At 58.6% G+C, this 17490-nt stretch overlaps 1 protein-coding gene across 1 annotated transcript in view; it reads right to left on the bottom strand.

The window, feature by feature from the left end:
- Nucleotides 1-1738: 1738 nt before the first annotated feature.
- Cspg4 (chondroitin sulfate proteoglycan 4) overlaps nucleotides 1739-17490 on the bottom strand; it is a 36179-nt gene continuing 20427 nt past the window's right edge. Inside the window, 9 exon segments of the mRNA XM_076851133.2 lie at nucleotides 1739-4224; nucleotides 4226-4440; nucleotides 4736-4919; nucleotides 8786-8952; nucleotides 9076-9210; nucleotides 9303-9501; nucleotides 10955-11131; nucleotides 11448-11930; nucleotides 13036-16572. Of these exon segments, the coding sequence (XP_076707248.2) occupies nucleotides 2605-4224; nucleotides 4226-4440; nucleotides 4736-4919; nucleotides 8786-8952; nucleotides 9076-9210; nucleotides 9303-9501; nucleotides 10955-11131; nucleotides 11448-11930; nucleotides 13036-16572 (6717 nt within the window). The 3' untranslated portion in view covers nucleotides 1739-2604.

The following is a 17490-nucleotide window of genomic DNA, read 5'->3' on the forward strand; positions in this document are numbered from 1 at the left end:
GCCTGCTCTAAGTTTTGGGTACACATCTGAACATCAACAAAGGCTCCCCGTGCAAACTGAATTCCCAGAATTGGTGTGCCGGTGAAAGACCCCCTCTGAGGTCCTGGCAGGGCTGCTGGCCAGCCCACTGTCCAGTCCAGGCTGAGAGGAGTGGAGGGTGTCAGTCAGCACCAGCTCCCTGGGGGTGGGGCAAGCCAGGCTGTGTGAATAGAGTGTCGTCAGTTCTCTGGAGAAACTGGAGATGAGGCTAGATCCTGCCTGACAGGTCTGTCACCCCATCTCAGCTTACACTTCCAGGGAAACTGGTTACCCTGGGTGGAGGCTGGTCCCAGATATCAAGGCCCTGAGGATCTAGCCCTGAGCTTCAGAGAGGGGCAGGAGAGTATGGGGTGTGGTGTGGAGACACCCTTGCCTGGAGGTGCCGGAAAGACCAGGCTTGTAAACCAAGGTAGGGCTGCAAGCTCAGGGTGTGGGACACTCTGGGGCCACCTCATCTCCAAGCCTACAGGCCTTGGGCACTCTTCTTGGGGCACAGTGCTTTTCAGTGTAGCAAGAAGAGCCTCACTGGGCCGTGGAGGTCTTGCGTACTTTCCTTCTACTTTATTGTGTGGCTCTAGTTAACCCTCTTTCCCTCTCTGAACCTCAGTCACCTCTCAGTCCTTTGGAAGGAGGAAGCTTGAGAGTGGAGAACCAGGAAACCGGGTGCTGAGATATGAAGGGCATCAGGGGAGGGCGGTCCAGGGACAGGATGGTGGGGAGGAGGGAGTCTCATCCCTTGCCTTCGTTCCTGGACCAAATGTTATCGATTCTGGGGTACAGGAGGACGTCACTTTGGTTCTCAGATGCAAGTCAGTTTCCAAAGGCTGGCTGGGCTCTCTACCCCCAACCTAGCTGTACTCAGGCCCAAGACTTCCGTATTTCTCCCCAGAACTCAGACACCTCTCACGTTTCCCTTCTGATGACTTCAACCTACTCTCAGGGCCAGACATGTCCCCTGGGATCCAGAGTCCATCTCTATTGCCCCCAACCCTGTGACACCCTCTAAAGGGCAGGGCCTGAGGGTGGAGCCTCCTTGGTAACTCACAGAATGGCTCAAAGGTCTCAGGACCCATTTCTAACCAAATGACAGGCCAAGGACAGGGACATCTAGCTCTTTTGGGTCTTTGCTGCTTCTTGTACCTTCAAGAAGAAGCGCCTTTGGTCCTTTTGTTGGAGGAGGGAGGCAGCAGAAGTCTTCCTTTCCAAGTCCACAGGGAGTTGAGAGGCAGCACCTGGGGCAGCCCCCCCCCCCCCCCCCCCCCCCCGCATCCTCGCTCTGTGTGCCATGTTCCCGCCTCAGGGTCCCCAAGGTCCCCCACCTTCTCCTTTGCCACTCCAAACACAAGTGAATGGGGAGGGACAGGGCTGTGGAGGCCCAAACTCAGGCAAAAAAAAAAAAAAAAAAAAAAAAAAATCTAGGACTGGGAGCATTTATTTTGATGTTTTCCTTGAAGCTCCTTGTAAAGGACTTGGCCTATCTCTACCTAATTGAAGGGCTTTGGTCCCATCCAAAGACTGGGCCACCTGCCCACACAGGTGGGGACAAGAGATATGGAAGGCACCAGTGGGTGGACACCCAGGAGCTTGCCTGGCTCTGTTCAACTGCTGGCTGGGCAGGGCCAGATGCCCTGCCCCAGTAGAGTGAAGCCCATGTGGACAAAGGCCCATTGCACGGTCAGACACAAACAACACACAGCTGTCCAGAGCCTCGGAAGCACCATTTATCCAGGCTCCATGGAGCCAAGTGTCCCTGGTGTTCAGGGGAACATAGGCACTGCAGTGACCCTCAGCCCGAGACCCTCCATGCTTCCAACACGTCTGCTCCAGGACTGCTCACCACAGTGGGGCCCTGGGAATGAACTGGCTTCAGATCCTCCATCCCACACCCCCAGGGACTCCATGGGGCCCAGCCAGCCCAGCACCTGTTAAATAACTCCCTGCAATCCCCTGAAAACAGCCATCCCCAGAGCAACCCACCCACCCTGCACCGGGAATATATTATTCTATCAGTTTCTGTCTCCTATTGTGGAGGGGCTCTCAGCTCCAGGGAAAACCATCTCCTTAAAACACCAGAGGGGAAGAATTTTCCCCTAACCCTGGAGCAGAGACAAGGGGGGCCTGGGTTGGGGTGGAAAAGCCAGGAATCACCCCTGTGTCCTCTCTCTGCCTGGGGTACGTACTTCCTTCTCCTTGCTCTCTCAGCAGCTGGGGCAGGTGTGACTTACCCAACATCACAGACCCAGGACCCAGAGTCCTGACCCACCCAGGAGGTCACCCTGGTTTTGACAGCCCCAGGCAGCTCCAGGGCAGGGGGCGGACTCCCTGCCTGCTCCTGCTGGGCCCCTGCAGTTCTCTAGCTTCTGAGTAGCTGAGGAAGGTTCCAGCTCTTGACTGCACTCTGTCCAGGGCCCATGGGGCTGTCCACTAGCACCTTCCACCCCTGGCGCCTCCAGGTCTCTCTTGCTCTGGGAATTCTCAGACAGCACCACGGCATGGAAGCCATGGAGTCTGGGGTGTGGGCAAGCCTGGCCCTGGCCCGATCAGCATCTGGGCCCAGGCCAGGCCTCATACCCAGTATTGGCCATTCCTGAGGGCAGGGTTGGGTGTCCGGCAGAACTGCAGCAGTTCCGGGTCAGGCTGGCCTCCTGGCGGGGACCCCTGTCCAGGCACAGCTGTGAGGGGTATGGCCTGACCCGGCTCTACCTTGCGAAAAGTCTCTGTGTCCCCGGCCAGGCCGTTGCGGGGTTTGGCGGTCAGGATCTGGACATCATGCTTGCCCGTCTTGTTGCGTTTGCGGAGGTAGAAGAGCAGGGGCAAGATGAGCGCCAGGAGCAGGAGGACCAGGCACACAGGAATGATGATGCTGAACATGTTGGCCTCCAGGAAGCCCAGGAAGCCACCCCTGGCCACAGTGGGCACAGGGCTGGATGCTGCCGGGCCTGGCTCACCCGTGGGAGGGATGCTCTCTGGCTCCCCTGAGTCAGTCTGAGCAGCCTCAGGGACACTGAGCAGGGCCACGCTGTAGGGCCGGGCTGCATTATAAGGCTCGGTAGTAAAGTCCAGGGAGGCCACAGCAGGTGGGACACCCCGTGCCCATAGTTCCAGAGTGAGACTGTCCCCTGCTGGGCCAGGCACCCTACCCTCTGGCCTGCCCACCTCGAGCCCCAGCCTGCCATCCTCCAGGTCCTGCTGAGTGAAGTGCTCCACAAGTGGCTGGCTCCTGGGCTCCGTCCTGGCCCGCGGCACCCGAACCACGCGGCCATGCTGGGGTCCCGCCAGAAGCCTGAAGCGGGGCACGCTGCCCGTGCGATTGGCCAGCTCGCCGGCATCCAGCACGGTGGAGTCCAGGCGTAGGGTGGCACCCTGGGGCCACGGCCCACCTGCCCACACGTGCAGCAGAGCCCGCACGGTGACATTCACTGTGGCTGATGCATTGACGCCCCTGGCCAGCGCCAGGACCTTGAAGTGGTCATGAGAGGAGGAGAAGTTGGTGAAGGAAAAGACCACTTCGCCCTGGTCCACCTGGAGCTGGCTGAAGGCTGAGGCAGGCTGCCCGCCCACCAGGAGGTGCCCGTACTGCGGCCCCTGGGTGAGGCGGTAGGCCACGTCGGGCTCCTCCCGATCCGAAACCACCTGGAGCTGCTGCCGGCTCAGGGGGGAGCGCCCCAGGGCTTGGGGCACCTCCAGGGGGGCTCGCGGCTGCACCTGGATGGCAGAAGGCAAGACGTCCACAGCCAGGGTCATGGGCAGAGGCGGGCTAGCCCCATCAGACATGCTCAGCTGGAAGACTCCCGCCACGCTGCTCCCATTGGCCACAAAGGCCAGTCGCCCCGCATCCACGTCGGCCTGTGTGAAGCGGGTTGTGGGCCCCGGGCTGCCCCCCAGCAGACTCAGGAAGCCATTGTGGGGTGCCCTCTGCACCTCATACTCGATCTCCCCAGGAGCTGAGTCTGGGTCCACCACACTCAGCTGGGCTCGGGAGACCAGGGCGCGAGAGCCCCGCGTGAGCCGCAGCGGCATGGAGGCCTGCGGCTGCGGAGGCCTCTCGTTCACGTCCCGCACGGTGATGCTGAAGGCCTCTGAGGTTTGGGGTCCCACCACAGAGGCTCCAGCTGGCCCCTGGAGATGAGCTCGGAAGCGGAAGCCATCCTGCTGGGTGCCCCCACCACCGTGGGCATACACCAGGCTGTCCCGCGGCCACCTCGGACTGCAGGAAGTGGGGCCTCCCGGCGTGGAGGGGCTCCTCAGACACCAACAGCTGGCCCCGGGTGGGGAACTGGGTGACCTGGAACAGCACGTCATGCTCGGGGCGCTGGGATGCTGGGATGCTGGCCAGGAGGTTGGAGGCATCAAGGGCAGTGATGGTGATCTTGGCCCGCTGGCCCTCAGAGACCCAGAGACCTGGGGGTGGGACACAGGCTGTGAAGGTCCAGTCCACTGAGGGAAGAGCCCAGATGGCTAGAAGGGGGACTCCAGGGCAAGGTTGTGTCTTTCTTCAGACCAGGAACCCCAGAATTGGGCTGGAGGCCCTGGGGGGGCAAGGATTCTATTCCCCCATCACAAAGCCCCCAACCCACCCTTCCTATAACTTGCCAGATCTCGGGGAGCTGTAATAGGAGCTGCTGACCAGTCCTGTTGCCCTCCTCGTGGGGCCTCTCCCTTCACCCCCAACCTTGCCAGGGCATCAGCTTCTCACCTTTGTTTCTCCAGAGGCGGGTGAGACGCTGGGGACAGGTGGCCTCAAAAGAGATAGTCACAGCGAGGGTGGCAGCCATGTCAGGAGCAGGGGGCGAGGACAGCAGGAGCTCTATGGCATCATGGGCTTCCCAGAAGGGCTCAGGGGACATCTCATGCTCATATAGGACATTCCCAGCATATACCTGAAGGAGACACCGTTGTTGGGGGTGACAGGCTGGCACCAGCACTGGGCACTCCTGTCTCCCCAACAGTCCAGTGCCCAGCCTCACTCTGGGCTCTCCCAGCTGTGCCCAGGCCTGTGTGAGTGTGTACTCTGCTCTCTGCCTCACCAGCCCAGGGGTCGCCATTTGGCAGTTGGGTGGCAGCAAAGGGCTGGGCTCTGGAGTCAGCTGCCTGGGTTCCTCTCCCATTTCCATCAGCTGGGCCAATCCCCAGCTCTCAGTCCTTGGGGAATGCCATCATCTAACTGTGCTCCCATCGACTGCAAGTCCTGGTGATCCACCAGGTCCCTTCCTCTCTGACTTACTAAACACACCACTTCTATAATCTCCCTTCTTTCTCCAATTGGATCAGTGCCCCCCACCATGATCATTCTCTCCATTATTTAACCATAATATTCTTCCTTCTGTCTTAAAGAAAAACACTCCTATCCACTTCACTTTTTCCACCAGTGCTCGCAACCTCCTGCCTTTCTGCTTTTCTTTGCAGCAAAACTACCCCAGAAAAAATGTCCACGTCCTCCTCCACACATCATCAGTCGCTCCACTCAGGCTTGTGATCCAAAACCTGTTCTTGCCAAGGGCACAGGGGGCTCAGGGGTGTCAGACCCAGGGGCAGGGTCTCGGGCCTCACGGACCTGCTCGGCATCATTGACCAATGGAGCAGTCCTTCTCCATGATAGCTGTTGACTTCTGGGCCATTCTACCCTCTGGGTTCTCCTCCTAGCTCACAGACTCTTGATGGTTTCTTTACTTTTCTCCAGCGTCTTATGGAGGCCTTTGACTCTGTCCTGCTAGACTCCCTGGTGCTTTCAAGCAGATGCAGGGCCTCAGACAGCAGCTCTGCTAAAGACCCCTGATCCAGATCTCTAGTCCAGAATGCTCTTGCCTGAACCTGAGACCCAGATTTCTTTCTTTCTTTCTTTCTTTTTTTTTTTTTTTTTTGGTAGTGGGGAATGAACTCAGGGGTGCTTTAACCACTAAGCCACATCCCCAGCCCTTTTTGTTTTTTGAGACAAGGTCTGCACTGAGTTGCTTAGGGCCTTGCTAAGTTGCTGAGGCTGGCTTTGAACTTGCGATCCTCCTGCTTCAGCCTCCCAAGCTGCTGGGATTACAGACGTGACCCACCGCACCTGGCTCCAGACTTAGATTTCTACCCAAGTCCTCAGCAGTACCATGTGGATGTCCAACGGACATCTCAAGCTTCACAGCCAATTTGGACTCCTGCTCTGCCCTGCCTCCCAGTCTCCCACCACAGATGATGGCAGCTCAACTCATCAGTGTCTCAGTAAGAACCACAGAAGTCCTCTGTGGCTGTTCTTCACCACCACATCTCCTGCCTGGATTGTAGCAATAACTTCCAGGCTTGGTTGCTGGCCCACGCCCTCTACAGTTTGTTCTTTATATGGAAACAAAGTGAGACTAAAAGTCAAGGTTAAGATCTTTTTTTTTTCTCTTCTGAGTCAAGTTCTTGCTATGTTGTCCAGGCTGGTCTCCAACTCTTGGGCTAAAGTGATTCTCCTGCCTCAGCCTCCTGAGCAGCTGGGACTACAGCATATACCATTGTCCCCAGCTTGTTAGGTCACTCTTTTGCTCAAATTCTATAATGGCTCACCATTTGAACACAAAGGCCCCATAATAACCCTGTTGCTTCTGTGACTTCAACTCCCTCCAACAATCGCTGCGATTACAGGCATGTGCCATGGCACCAGCTCTGAATAGAAACTTAGTGTGCAGAGACTCCAGGCACAGCGGGGACTGGGGTGGGCTGGGAACAAGCTGGTCTAAATGGGGAGGAGATCTTGTGCTAAGGGAGGCGCTGATCCTCAGGAGTTTGCTACAAGAGAGAACACAGGCCTTTTAAGAAATGGATAATCAGGGTTTTGGGAACACCATGATTTATATGCTGATGGTTAACTTAAAAATATAAATTCAAAGTGTGCCCAAATAAAACACATCTGTGGCTCAGATGTAGATTGCAAAGAATGAAAGACTCCCAGGCCGATGAACAGGCTGCCAGGGAATGGAGACCCCCAAGCAGTGGGTGTAGGAGGCTGGATGCCTGTGTTCCAGAACTCCTGTGAGTAGGCGGTGTCTGGAGGGGAGTCAGGTAAACCCAGGCCAGGGAGGAGGGATCCCTGGGCTGCGGGAAACAAGCACTGTCCTCTGGTGAAAGGAAGACCAGCGGTCAGAAGGCAGTGCTGGTTTTGTCTCTTACTAGCCACGTGCTCTCACCTGACCTCCATGAGCCTCAGTTTCCTTATCTGCAAAGTGGGACACCTGATCCCTGCCCTGCCTAGCTCAGAGCAATGTAGGACAGCGGTGCTATTAAAACCCTGCCAGTCTGGTCTTGCCCTGCCCCCTACCTCTAGTGGAGGAGGGTGTCTCTGCCACGTAGCCTCTTCCCAGCCTCCCTGGGTGACACTGCCAGCCTGGGCCGCTGGTGGCCATTCAGTCTAGCTCTTCACTTTTCTGGGGTATGAGGGAAGTTAATGTGGGGACTGTAGAGCTGGGGAGGGGCACATAGAGCCTCATCCTGTGCCTTCTCCCTTCCTGAATATTCAATGTCACGGCTCCTAGAGACTTGGGGTACTCGGCTGCTGTAGCCGCTGGCCTGCTGGGTATTTTGCTGTGGGAGGGGGCAGGCAGGGGCCCTCATAGGAACTGGGGTTCCAGGGGAACAGGAAACCCAGCTTTACAGCATTGATGCGATAGACCTAAGAGCTCTCCCTCCACCTTGGTCAAAGCCATCTCCTTCTCTGTCTGCGCTACTTGCTGGGGCAGGGACTGGCTTGTCACGTGCCGAGTTCCACTTAACATGGTGCTTCTCAGAAGAGACTGGGCACCCTGGTGGGGAGGGAAGGAATGATTAGGGCTTAGGAGGTCTCTGGGAGGAGAGGAGGGGAAGTTGGAGAGGGACCTGGAGGTGGGGTCTGTTGTTTTAGAGGGAAGGCAGGTCCCCTGGGAGGTCCTTGAAGCAGTACCAGTCCTGAGCACCCCGAGACTGCCCCTGCTCAGGACTAACTGGGATCCTGTGCTGGGCCTGGACACCAACACAGGCTCTGGGCAGGAGCATCAGGGGCACCGGCAGCTCAGCAGAGCCCATGTTCTTCTCTGCCTTTGGGGAAAGACAAGGCTGTCAGGAAACTCACGGCACCTCTATCTACAGAGGCAGCGATGATTTACATGATGGTGGCTGGCCCCACAGGTGCAGTTAGCAGAGAGCCCTGCAATCCCAGCAGCCTAGCAGCCTGCCTCTACCTGTGACTGAGAGTTCTAGTTCTGACTGGTGGCCCTGGTATGCCCAGGGACAGCTATACTCTGAAGCTGCTCTGATGGGTGGCAGTGACTTCACTCCCAGCCTGGCCTACTCAGCTGCCTGTCTACCGAGCTGTTCCCACGGCCCGCTCTGCTCCTTGGGGGCACCTGACTCGAGCCCCAGGCTCACTCCTCTGCCCTCAGCCTAACTTCATCTCAAGTTCTATCCCCTGAACCAAGCACCGCTCCTCACCAGCTACTGGGCTGCCTCTGCTGCCTTCTCCCCTGTACCTTTCCAAGCCTCTAGGATCTAGTTGCAGCTTCCCCAGATGCTGGGCCCCAGGACCTTATCCTTGCTTTGGGACCCTGCAGCACTGACCTTCTGTATCCTTGTCCTGCTCCCTTGACCACTAAGCCCCACCTGCCTGGCAGTACCTGGAGTGCAGGCCCCGGGGGGCTTTGCTGCTAATGATGCTGGAGCTGGTACCCGTGTTCACGTGGAAGTCTTTAGGCCCTGCAGGTCACCTGAGTTTGGATGGAGACCTGTGGTGGCTGCAGAGTTGCGCCCTTACCTCAGCCTGAGTGAAGTTCACCAGGGCCTCCCCAGCACTGCCCTGCTGGACGTGGAATAGCCGGCCAAGCTGGGGCCCCCGCAGCACCCTGTAGAACAGGTGGTGGGGGTCCGTGCCTGCGCTGGAGCTGGCTCTCAGGCTCTGGCTGCTGAGAGGCTGGACAGACTCTGTGAGAGGCAAAAAGGGCTGGTCAGCCTTTGCCCAGGAGCCAAGACAAACCCTGCAGCCACCAGAGCCACATGGTTCTGGTGGCTGCCTTCAGCTCTGCCCCAGGTACTCAGCAGACCCACCTGGGCAGACGGTCAGTGTCCGGCTGCCCTCCAGCGACAGCAGCACTTGCTTCTGGGCTGCCACGCGGAAGAAGTGTCCGGAGGAAGTGTGCTCCCCATCAGAGAGGTCAAAGCGGAAGCCTCCATCCAGGGCTCCTGAGGACAGGGGTGGAGCTGAATCCCACTGGCCCAAGACGGGTCCCTACCCTCAGGACATCCCCACGGGCTGCAGAAACCCAAGCACTCACCTCTGTGCGAGAACAGTACGAGCCTGCTGTCCAGCTGGGCCTGGGTGAAGTGGTGGACCTCGGTGTCTGGCGCCATGCGCAGCACTACACGCCCATTGCTGGGCTGCTCAATGGTGTAGACTAGGTCCTCGGGTCCCGAGTCGCCGTCTGTGCTCCGAAGGGCCTCAGTAGGTATGGGCACAGTGGCCCCCTCCCACATCTGGGGACATAGGCCTGTGAAGGTTCCATCCCCGCCATGCTTACCCACCCCCATTCTCCTGGCCTGGGGCCACCATCTGAGGGGTGGGGTCTTGCCCTTAGATCCGGTTATATGTCCTTCTGGGTCAATCACTCATGGGGAGTGTTGAGAGGGGCCCCCATTCCCAGAAACACCGGTCTTTTGGCATTCCTGGGCTCCTCCCTCCTACAGCCCTTGGAAGAAGAGGCTCCAGCCCAGGGCTGGGGACACAAACATGGGTGGATGGCACCACCTGGTGGCCAAACTGCCACACAGCATTCCTGGCCGGTGGTTGCCCAGGCAGCCTTTAGTCTGAGTCATACTGGTTTCCCCGCCCCCCAGCTGCCCCCCCCCCCCAAGATATATCCTAAACCACAAAGGACTCTGTGCCCTATGTCAGAGACAGCCCAGCTTAGCCCTCTTCTGGAAATTATTTAGTACTTGGAGTTGAACCGAGGGCCTTGCACATGTGAGGCAAGTGCGCTGCCACTGAGCTACCTCCGTAACCCTTTTTTATTTTGAGCCAGGCATGGTGGCACATGCCGGTGATCCCAATGACTGGGGAGGCTGAAGCAGCAGGAGGATTGCAAGCTGGAGGCTAACCTCAACAACTTATCAAGACTCTCAAAACAAAGGATAAAAAGGGCTGGAGATGTGGCTCAGTGGTAAAGCACCCCTGGGTTCAATCCCTGGCACAAAGGAAAAAAAAAAAAAAAGGTGGGGACATTTAAAATTTATTTTGAGATATGGCCTTGCTAGGGTGCCTGGCCTGGCCTTGAACTTTCTATCTTTGCACCTCAGTCTCCTGAGTCAACAGAATTACAGGCATGAGCCACTGCCCCTGCTTGGAACCTTATAGAGCTCCTACTGACGGGGGTTGTCTTCACCCCGGAAGCTGGCAATCAAAGCCCTGCCTATCCCGTGTTGTGCCATGTGGGCTGGGCCAAGCTGCAGCCTTTCTGTTCCACAAGTAACATCTATCCTGTCCGGGCCTCAGTCTTCACCTCTGCAGAGTGGGGGTGCCACTGCTCTGCAGTGACATAAGGGTTGGGAGAGCCCAGCTATGGCCTCTGCTTGTGGAGGATGGAGGTGGAGGCTTAACTTCTCCCCACCTGAGGACCACATTTAAGGACTCGTAAGAAATTCTGTCAGGTGTTTTGTTTTAGGAAAAGCCTTCTGCTACAAGTGATTCCAGGAGCTAGCAGGGCCAGTGTAGCCATTCACGAGGCTACTGGCTGCACACAACAAAAGCTCACCCCTGTGTTCTATCCTCGGCACGGTATCCCATCTCGTCTTCCAACAACCTACTAAGGCATGTGCCACTTTGCAGAGGAGGAAACTGAGACTTGGAGGGGGTGTACTATATGCAGGGAAGTAGGGGACCCTGGCCTCTTCATAGGAGCAGAGGTGGGGGTGGTCCCAGGGATGCTCCCACCTGCAGGCCTGTGTTTGTGATGAGGACAGGGGGCTGGTCATTGACTGGCAGGATGGTGATGGCGAAGGTCACGGGATGACTCTGGCGGTCCACCTCGGAAGCATTTGCCACCAGAACAAAGCTGTCTGTCAGCATCTCACTCCCATCGTGCACATAGCGGATCAGCTGCTCCTCCACCTACAGGCAGGCGCAGAGCCAGCGGTCAGGCCCCAGCAGGACTGGGATTTACCGGTGGTCTCAGGCCCAGCACCCTCATGCCCTGCTTTTGGGTGTAGGAGGAGACTGCCTCTTCAGAGCTTCAGTTTCCACAGGGGGAAGGCGGGAAGAATAATTTCTACGACCCAGAGGGATTGAGGGGAAAGGTGGTCCCTAAATTCTGTGGCTCCCCATCTCTTCTCGGTATCTACCCCTAGACTGGGAATTTCTGGGGCTCCTCACTCTGTGCCCAGGGGTGGGCAACCGCATAGCCCCTGGGTCTCCTGGACAGCTGTACCTCTTTCCAGGAGAAGGTGCTGAGGGTCCCATCTTGAGCTTGCTCCTCCCTCTGCAGGGCACCGTGCCGGGGCGGCTCCAGCACCTGCAGGTTGAGGCTTGGCAGCGTGGGGAAGTAAGGCCCAGTGACACGGAGCAGCGGAGGGGCCAGGGTACGGGTACCACCCTCGGGAACACTGAAGTTCTGCGCCTCCAGGGGGATGGCAGTGGGCAGCACCTCCAGCTCCATAAGGATGCCCTCGAGGGGAGCACCCAGGCCAGAGGTCACGTCCAGGGAGAAGGTATCACGCCAGGCCTCAGGGCGGGAGTGTAGGTACAGGACGCGGCCCGCATCCACGGCCTCCTGAGGGAAGCTGTGCACGGGGTCCAGCCTGGGCGGCTCATCCGCTGAGGCACCATGCGACACCATCACCAGGTAGCCGGCACTTGGGGGGCTCTTCACTGAGAACACGATGTCTGCTGGTGGTACTGCCTCCTGGGCTGCCTGGTCAACAGAAGGCAGTGGGGACTCACAGCAGGCCACAAAGGGGGCCGTCTCTCTCTCTCTGTCTCTCTCTCTCTCACACACACACACACACACACACACACACACACACATGCAGGGTTGTACTCAGACTCTGCTAAGGTGATTCCTGGTTTGCCTGGAGCCTTCTGTTCCCCACCCTGCTGTTACAATCTCTGGCCACCAGAGGGCGCCCAGTCCTTCCTAGAGGCACAGGCTCCCACACTCCACATGCCAGAGAGTCTGAAGGGGGACCTGCCCAAAAGCTGTGGGGTGCTCCCTCTTCTGAAGAAATGGAGCCACAAAAAACAAGGCTAAAACTACCACCAAATGCATATTTCTGATCCTGTGCCTCTGCTTGGAATATCATCCCTTTACCCTGCTATTGACACCCAATATTCTTCAAAGCCTGGCTCAAACGCAGCCTTCTCTCGTGGGGGGACATCCTGACACCAGATGTGTTTAGTCAGTCTCTCCAAGACTCCAGACACTCAGAACCAGAAGGGCTTCAGAAACTGGCAGTGTAGGAGAATACAGCCAAGAGAGGGCAAGGGCCTGGCTCGAGGTCACGCAGCAAGTCAATGAGCCTGCCAGACAGCCTGTGGTTGCGCTGTGAGGTTCCTGGGTGGTGAGAAGCCCTTCACAGATTGTCACAGTCCTCATATGGGGGTCTGGAAAAGGAACTGAGAGTGCAGGAACTTGAGGGACACTGAAGCCTGTTTCCACGCCCAGCAACTCTCAAATCTCTGTGCCCATGATAACCTCCCTGGGAACTTACTAGAATGCAGACTCTTGGGCTCCACTTCAAAGACTCTGAGCGTCTACCTATATATAGCCCAGGAGTCTGCATGGCTAGCCACAGCAGGCGCACACGTGTGTATATCTAAAGGCACATACAACTCATGGGCAGATGTGTGTCCCACAAGTTCCCCAGAACCTGGGGGCCACAACACGTACAGGTACCCACCGAGGCAAGGGCACACTCACCCCAGAAGCCAGCACTCACATCCCCAGCACACAAGCATGCTCGGCAGGAGGCTGCAATGGAGACCCCACCTGGCCCAGCCTGGTCCACCCAGCTCCTCACCTCCAGCTGGTCCCTTCTGATCTCAGCTGCTTCCCCCTGGAAGACGTAGATCTTTTTGTGCTGAACCAGTTGCAGTGGGGCCACTGGGCCCTCCAGAGCAATGGTCACCTGTAGGGTGGCATCTGTGTGCACTGGCCCTGCTTCCACAGAGAGGGACAGGGTGTCACGGGGGCTGAGGCTGCCATTGTGGCTGTAGAGAATGGCCCCATCCAGCAAATCCTGATGGGAGAAGCTGGTGGTTGGCTGGCCAGCCCGGAGCAGCTGCCCCCAGCGAGGGCCAGCCGTGACGTGATAATGGACCTCATCCCCACTGCGGATGTCCAGGTTGGTGTCCAGATGGAGCACTGCAGTATCGATGGTGCCTTGGCCTCCTTGAGGGACCACGAGGCTGGAGCCATTGGCCACACGGAGGTAGGGCGCGGAGGCCTGCACCTCGAGCATCGCGGTGGCCTGGTGCTGCCCATCGGACACCTGCAGCTGCAGCCAGCCGTGGTCAGCCCCTGAGTGCACAAACAGGACCTGCCTCTTCCTGAGGTCCTCCTGTGTGAAGCGGTAAATGGGCCGGCTTGGCTCATCCACAGCCACGATGCTGCCAAAGAGGAGGTCCTTGCGGGTCAGCACCAGCTGAGCATCAGTGAAGCCCGAGTCGGCATCGCTGAAGGCCACGTCGTCCGTCGTCAACAGCCGCTGTCCACCTCGGGCCACGTGAAAGACACGGCTGATGGTTTGCACAGGGGCGTGGTCATTCACAGGCTGGATGGCCACTCGGAAGACACCCCGAACCTCCTCCCAGGCCATGTCACCGCTGCCCTCGCCCTGGCGGGTGGCCACAAATGGGATATCATCTTCTGTGGTCTCAGAGTCATCATGCTGGTAGACCAGCCGGCCACGCAGCAGGTCTTCGTTGGTGAAGGATGTTACCATGGTGGCCTGGTCCTGTGACCCCCGCCAAGCCAACCTTCCGTGGCGGGGTCGCTCCATGACCTCATAGAGGTAGCTGGCACTGTTGAGACTCTTGACAAAGAGGTGGTCAGCAGAGAGGACACCCTCACCACCCTCGGGCACCGAGAGGAGGACGTTGGTGAGCACCGGAGCATCTGGGTCACCACCGATGTGGATAGGGAAGGTATAGAGCGGGGAGAAGTGTGGAGGGGTCGTGACCCGGAAGCGGAAGGAGTCCTCGACTGCCTCTGAGGCCCGTGCTGTCGCCCCATAGGTCACCCGCCCAGCCTGCAGGTCATCCTGGCTGAAACTCTCGCCATCTGCCAGCCTCCGGCCCTGTAGCTGAAGGTTGCCTTTCCTGGGGGCCTGAGTCACCTCGTAGTGGAAGGACCGGGGCCCCGGGCCTGCCTCCTCCACGGCAGCCTCCAGGTGGGCTGCGGTGAGGACCTCCTGCTGGGTGTTCTGGGTGTGCAGCGGCTCTAGGCGCACCATCCACACCGTGGCTCTCTGGATGCTCACTGGGAAGGACAGATTGCTCAGAGTCTCCTGGCCCACCTGCACCTCCAGGGCCAGGTTCTCCACGGTGTCCTCAGAGTGGTGCTGGGGATCGGTGCTCAGGTACCTCACCCGGCCCTGCTCCACGTCGCGCTGGTGGAATGCCTGCGTGGCCCACCACTCAGCGCCCTCCGCCCCGCCTGCCCCCTGCTTCTGCAGCTCCCCAAACTGCAGGGTGCCCGTGACTCGGAAGAGCACACTCACATCCTGCCCCACAGCGTTGGTCTCCACCGACAGGTTGGCGGGCAAGATGGGGGTGGCAGAGCCCTGGGCCAGGCGCAGCCCCGTGCTGTGGCGGATCCGGATGGCTGGCCGGACAGCCACTACCTTCAGTGTGGCTGGGGGGCTAGCCTGCAGCCCATCACTGACACGGAATGTCAGGTCCTGTGCGGGGCCATCACGGTGGACGTACACGATGCTACTGGCCTCTAGCTCCCGGCAGGAGAACTCCGTGGCCGGCTCCCCAGGCTGATCTCGGTGCTCCACAGGGAGGCGGGTGGAAGCACCTAGGAGCTGGAAGGTGAGGCCCTCGCAGGCAGAGTCGGGGTCGTAAGCCTGGAAAATCTCGGGCCCCAGAGGCTTCTGTGTGTGTTCCAGGATCACCATGAGATTCCCGTGCGGGAAGATGATCCGGGGTGGGTCATTGACAGGGTTGATCTGGATGGGCAGGAGGTAAGTTTGACCCTTCCGTAAACAAGAGGGCACAGGTGCCCGAGCCGTCACTGACACCTCCAGCACCAGCTGGTCGGAGGTGTCCTCAGAGCCATCATGGACGAAGCGGGCCTTGCGGTTCACCACGTCCAGCAGAGTGAACATCTTCCGGGCCTGGGCACCAGGGATGTCCAGCTCCAGCTCGCCATGGCGTGCCCCCCGGCTCACACTGAACAGCACCTGGGATTTGCGGAGCTCGGCTTCAGTCAGGTCCAGTGTGGGCTGCACGTGCCGCCACTCAAGCCAGGCCGTGCCACCCTCGGCCACCACAAGTGGGCTGATGGTCAGCAGTTGGGTAAAGTTGGCAAAGACAGGAGGCAGTCCGGGTTCGGGGATGCATGGCTCAGGCAGCTCCATGGCTGGCCAAGCCTCAGGTGCCACGGTGGAGAAAGCCTCGTAGGGGCCGTAGCCGTCCTCCTCGTACTCGTCTCCCTCCAGCCTGCAGCCGGCCGTCATGCCGCGAGTGAGCAGGGCTTCCCGCAGCCCCTGCCTCTGGCCATTGACGCTGAGGTCCTCCATGCAGCCCAGCAGGGAGGCGTTGGCAGCCCCCGGGGCCAGGCTCAGGCGGTGTTCCTGGAGGTGACGGGAGGCCTCTGTGTCCAGTCCCCCCAGGAGGAGACTGCCACGTGGCTCCAGGTAGCTGAGGACCCCACGGTTGGACGTACGTGTGGGGTACTGGTCCACAGAGATTTCCAGCCGGTGAGCATCCATGTGGATGCTGACCTCATGGGGCTGTCCGTCGGCCACAGGCACGCTGTTGTGAAGCAGCACGGTGCCCTGGCCCTTCTCAACCACAGCCCGCAGGTGGCCCTCGAATATGTCTACATAGATGAAGTCCCCCTGCCGGCCCCCTGCCTGGAAGGCCAAGGGTGCCTGCTGGCTCTGGGTGGTGAGCGTAAACTCCAGCGTGCCTTCGTCCTGAGTGCTCCAGGCAGGGAAGGCAGCGAGGGAGTGGGGCCCAGAGAAGCCCAGGGCCACATCATCGCCAGCAGAGAACTCCTCAGCACAGCCGTCAGGAACATCAGGGGTCAGGGGCCTGAGGAGGCTACGGCCATTGAGGGTGGCTGCATGGAGGCAGCCCCTCAGGGGTCGGCTGGTTCCTCTCAGGTAAGGCAGGCTGAGGCTCCCACAGCCCCCCACAAAGAGCCCATAGGGGACCTCCAGGGGGGCTCCCTGGACTGGGGCGGAGGTGTTCAGAAGCCCATCGACAGAGAGCAGGGCCCAGCTGTCTGAAATGGTGAGCACCACAGTGTGGGGGGCTGAGTCGCTGAGCAGCATCTCCCCCGGTGTCTGCAGCCTCAGCTCCTCGTGGCCCAGGACGAGTCTGACCTGAGGAGAGACAGGGAGATCAGAGCCGGAGATGGCACCCTGAATCCACCACCCTGTGTCCCTCACACTTGGGGTTCCCTGAAAAAGGGGTCCTAGGACAAGGGCCCTTGTTGCCTTCTTGCCATTTCTTTACTCATCTCCAGAAAACTCAGCAGAAGGAACTCAGCCAGGTCTGGAGAGACTCAGGGACCCTGGTGTGAATCTGATTCTTGTGCACAGGGGACTGCTGCAGAGCAAGATGTTCTCCCAAAGATTCGATTCATATATCTTTATTCTTCTTCCTCTTTCCTTGGGTGAGAGGTGCCAGAAGAATCACCATGGGTTCTAGAAAATTCTACCTCCAAAAAAATGAGCACCTGGAAATCGTCTGAAAGACCCCATAAGAAAGGCAAAGCCACTGAAGGCAATCGGGGTGACTAAAGGCAGCTGGGCTCACTGCTCAGGGATGGGGACTCAATCAGTGTTTTGATAGTTTAGTAAAGAAAATCTTCCTGACTTGGGGGACTCTGTGTATGTGGGGGTCTTCCATAACATCAACACCAGAACTGGCTCTATTGATACTTCCACAACCAGACAGTAGGATGGGTGGTGGCAGAGCATGGGACCTTGGGAGTCCCAGTATGGAGCACCCTCCACAGGGGTGGCCACCACCATCATTCCTGCAGGGCAGAACTGCATCAGCACCAGGCCATACCGGGCCAGGGTTCCACAGTGACACCTTGTGGCAGTGAGAAGCAATGGCGTCAACAGACTGATCAGGTCACAGCCCACTGGGGTGTGGAGCAGATGGATCTGCCAGATGTGGACTAAGACCCTGGGTTCTCACACTCTTCATGATTAGAGGGAAGACTCAAGGGAGAGACAGAAGATTCCTTGGTAATAAAGCTTGTGTTAAAGGATGAAGGGAAAAATGAGGAG

This window comes from Callospermophilus lateralis, chromosome 3 (genome assembly GCF_048772815.1).
Source record: "Callospermophilus lateralis isolate mCalLat2 chromosome 3, mCalLat2.hap1, whole genome shotgun sequence".
Lineage (NCBI taxonomy): Eukaryota > Metazoa > Chordata > Mammalia > Rodentia > Sciuridae > Callospermophilus > Callospermophilus lateralis.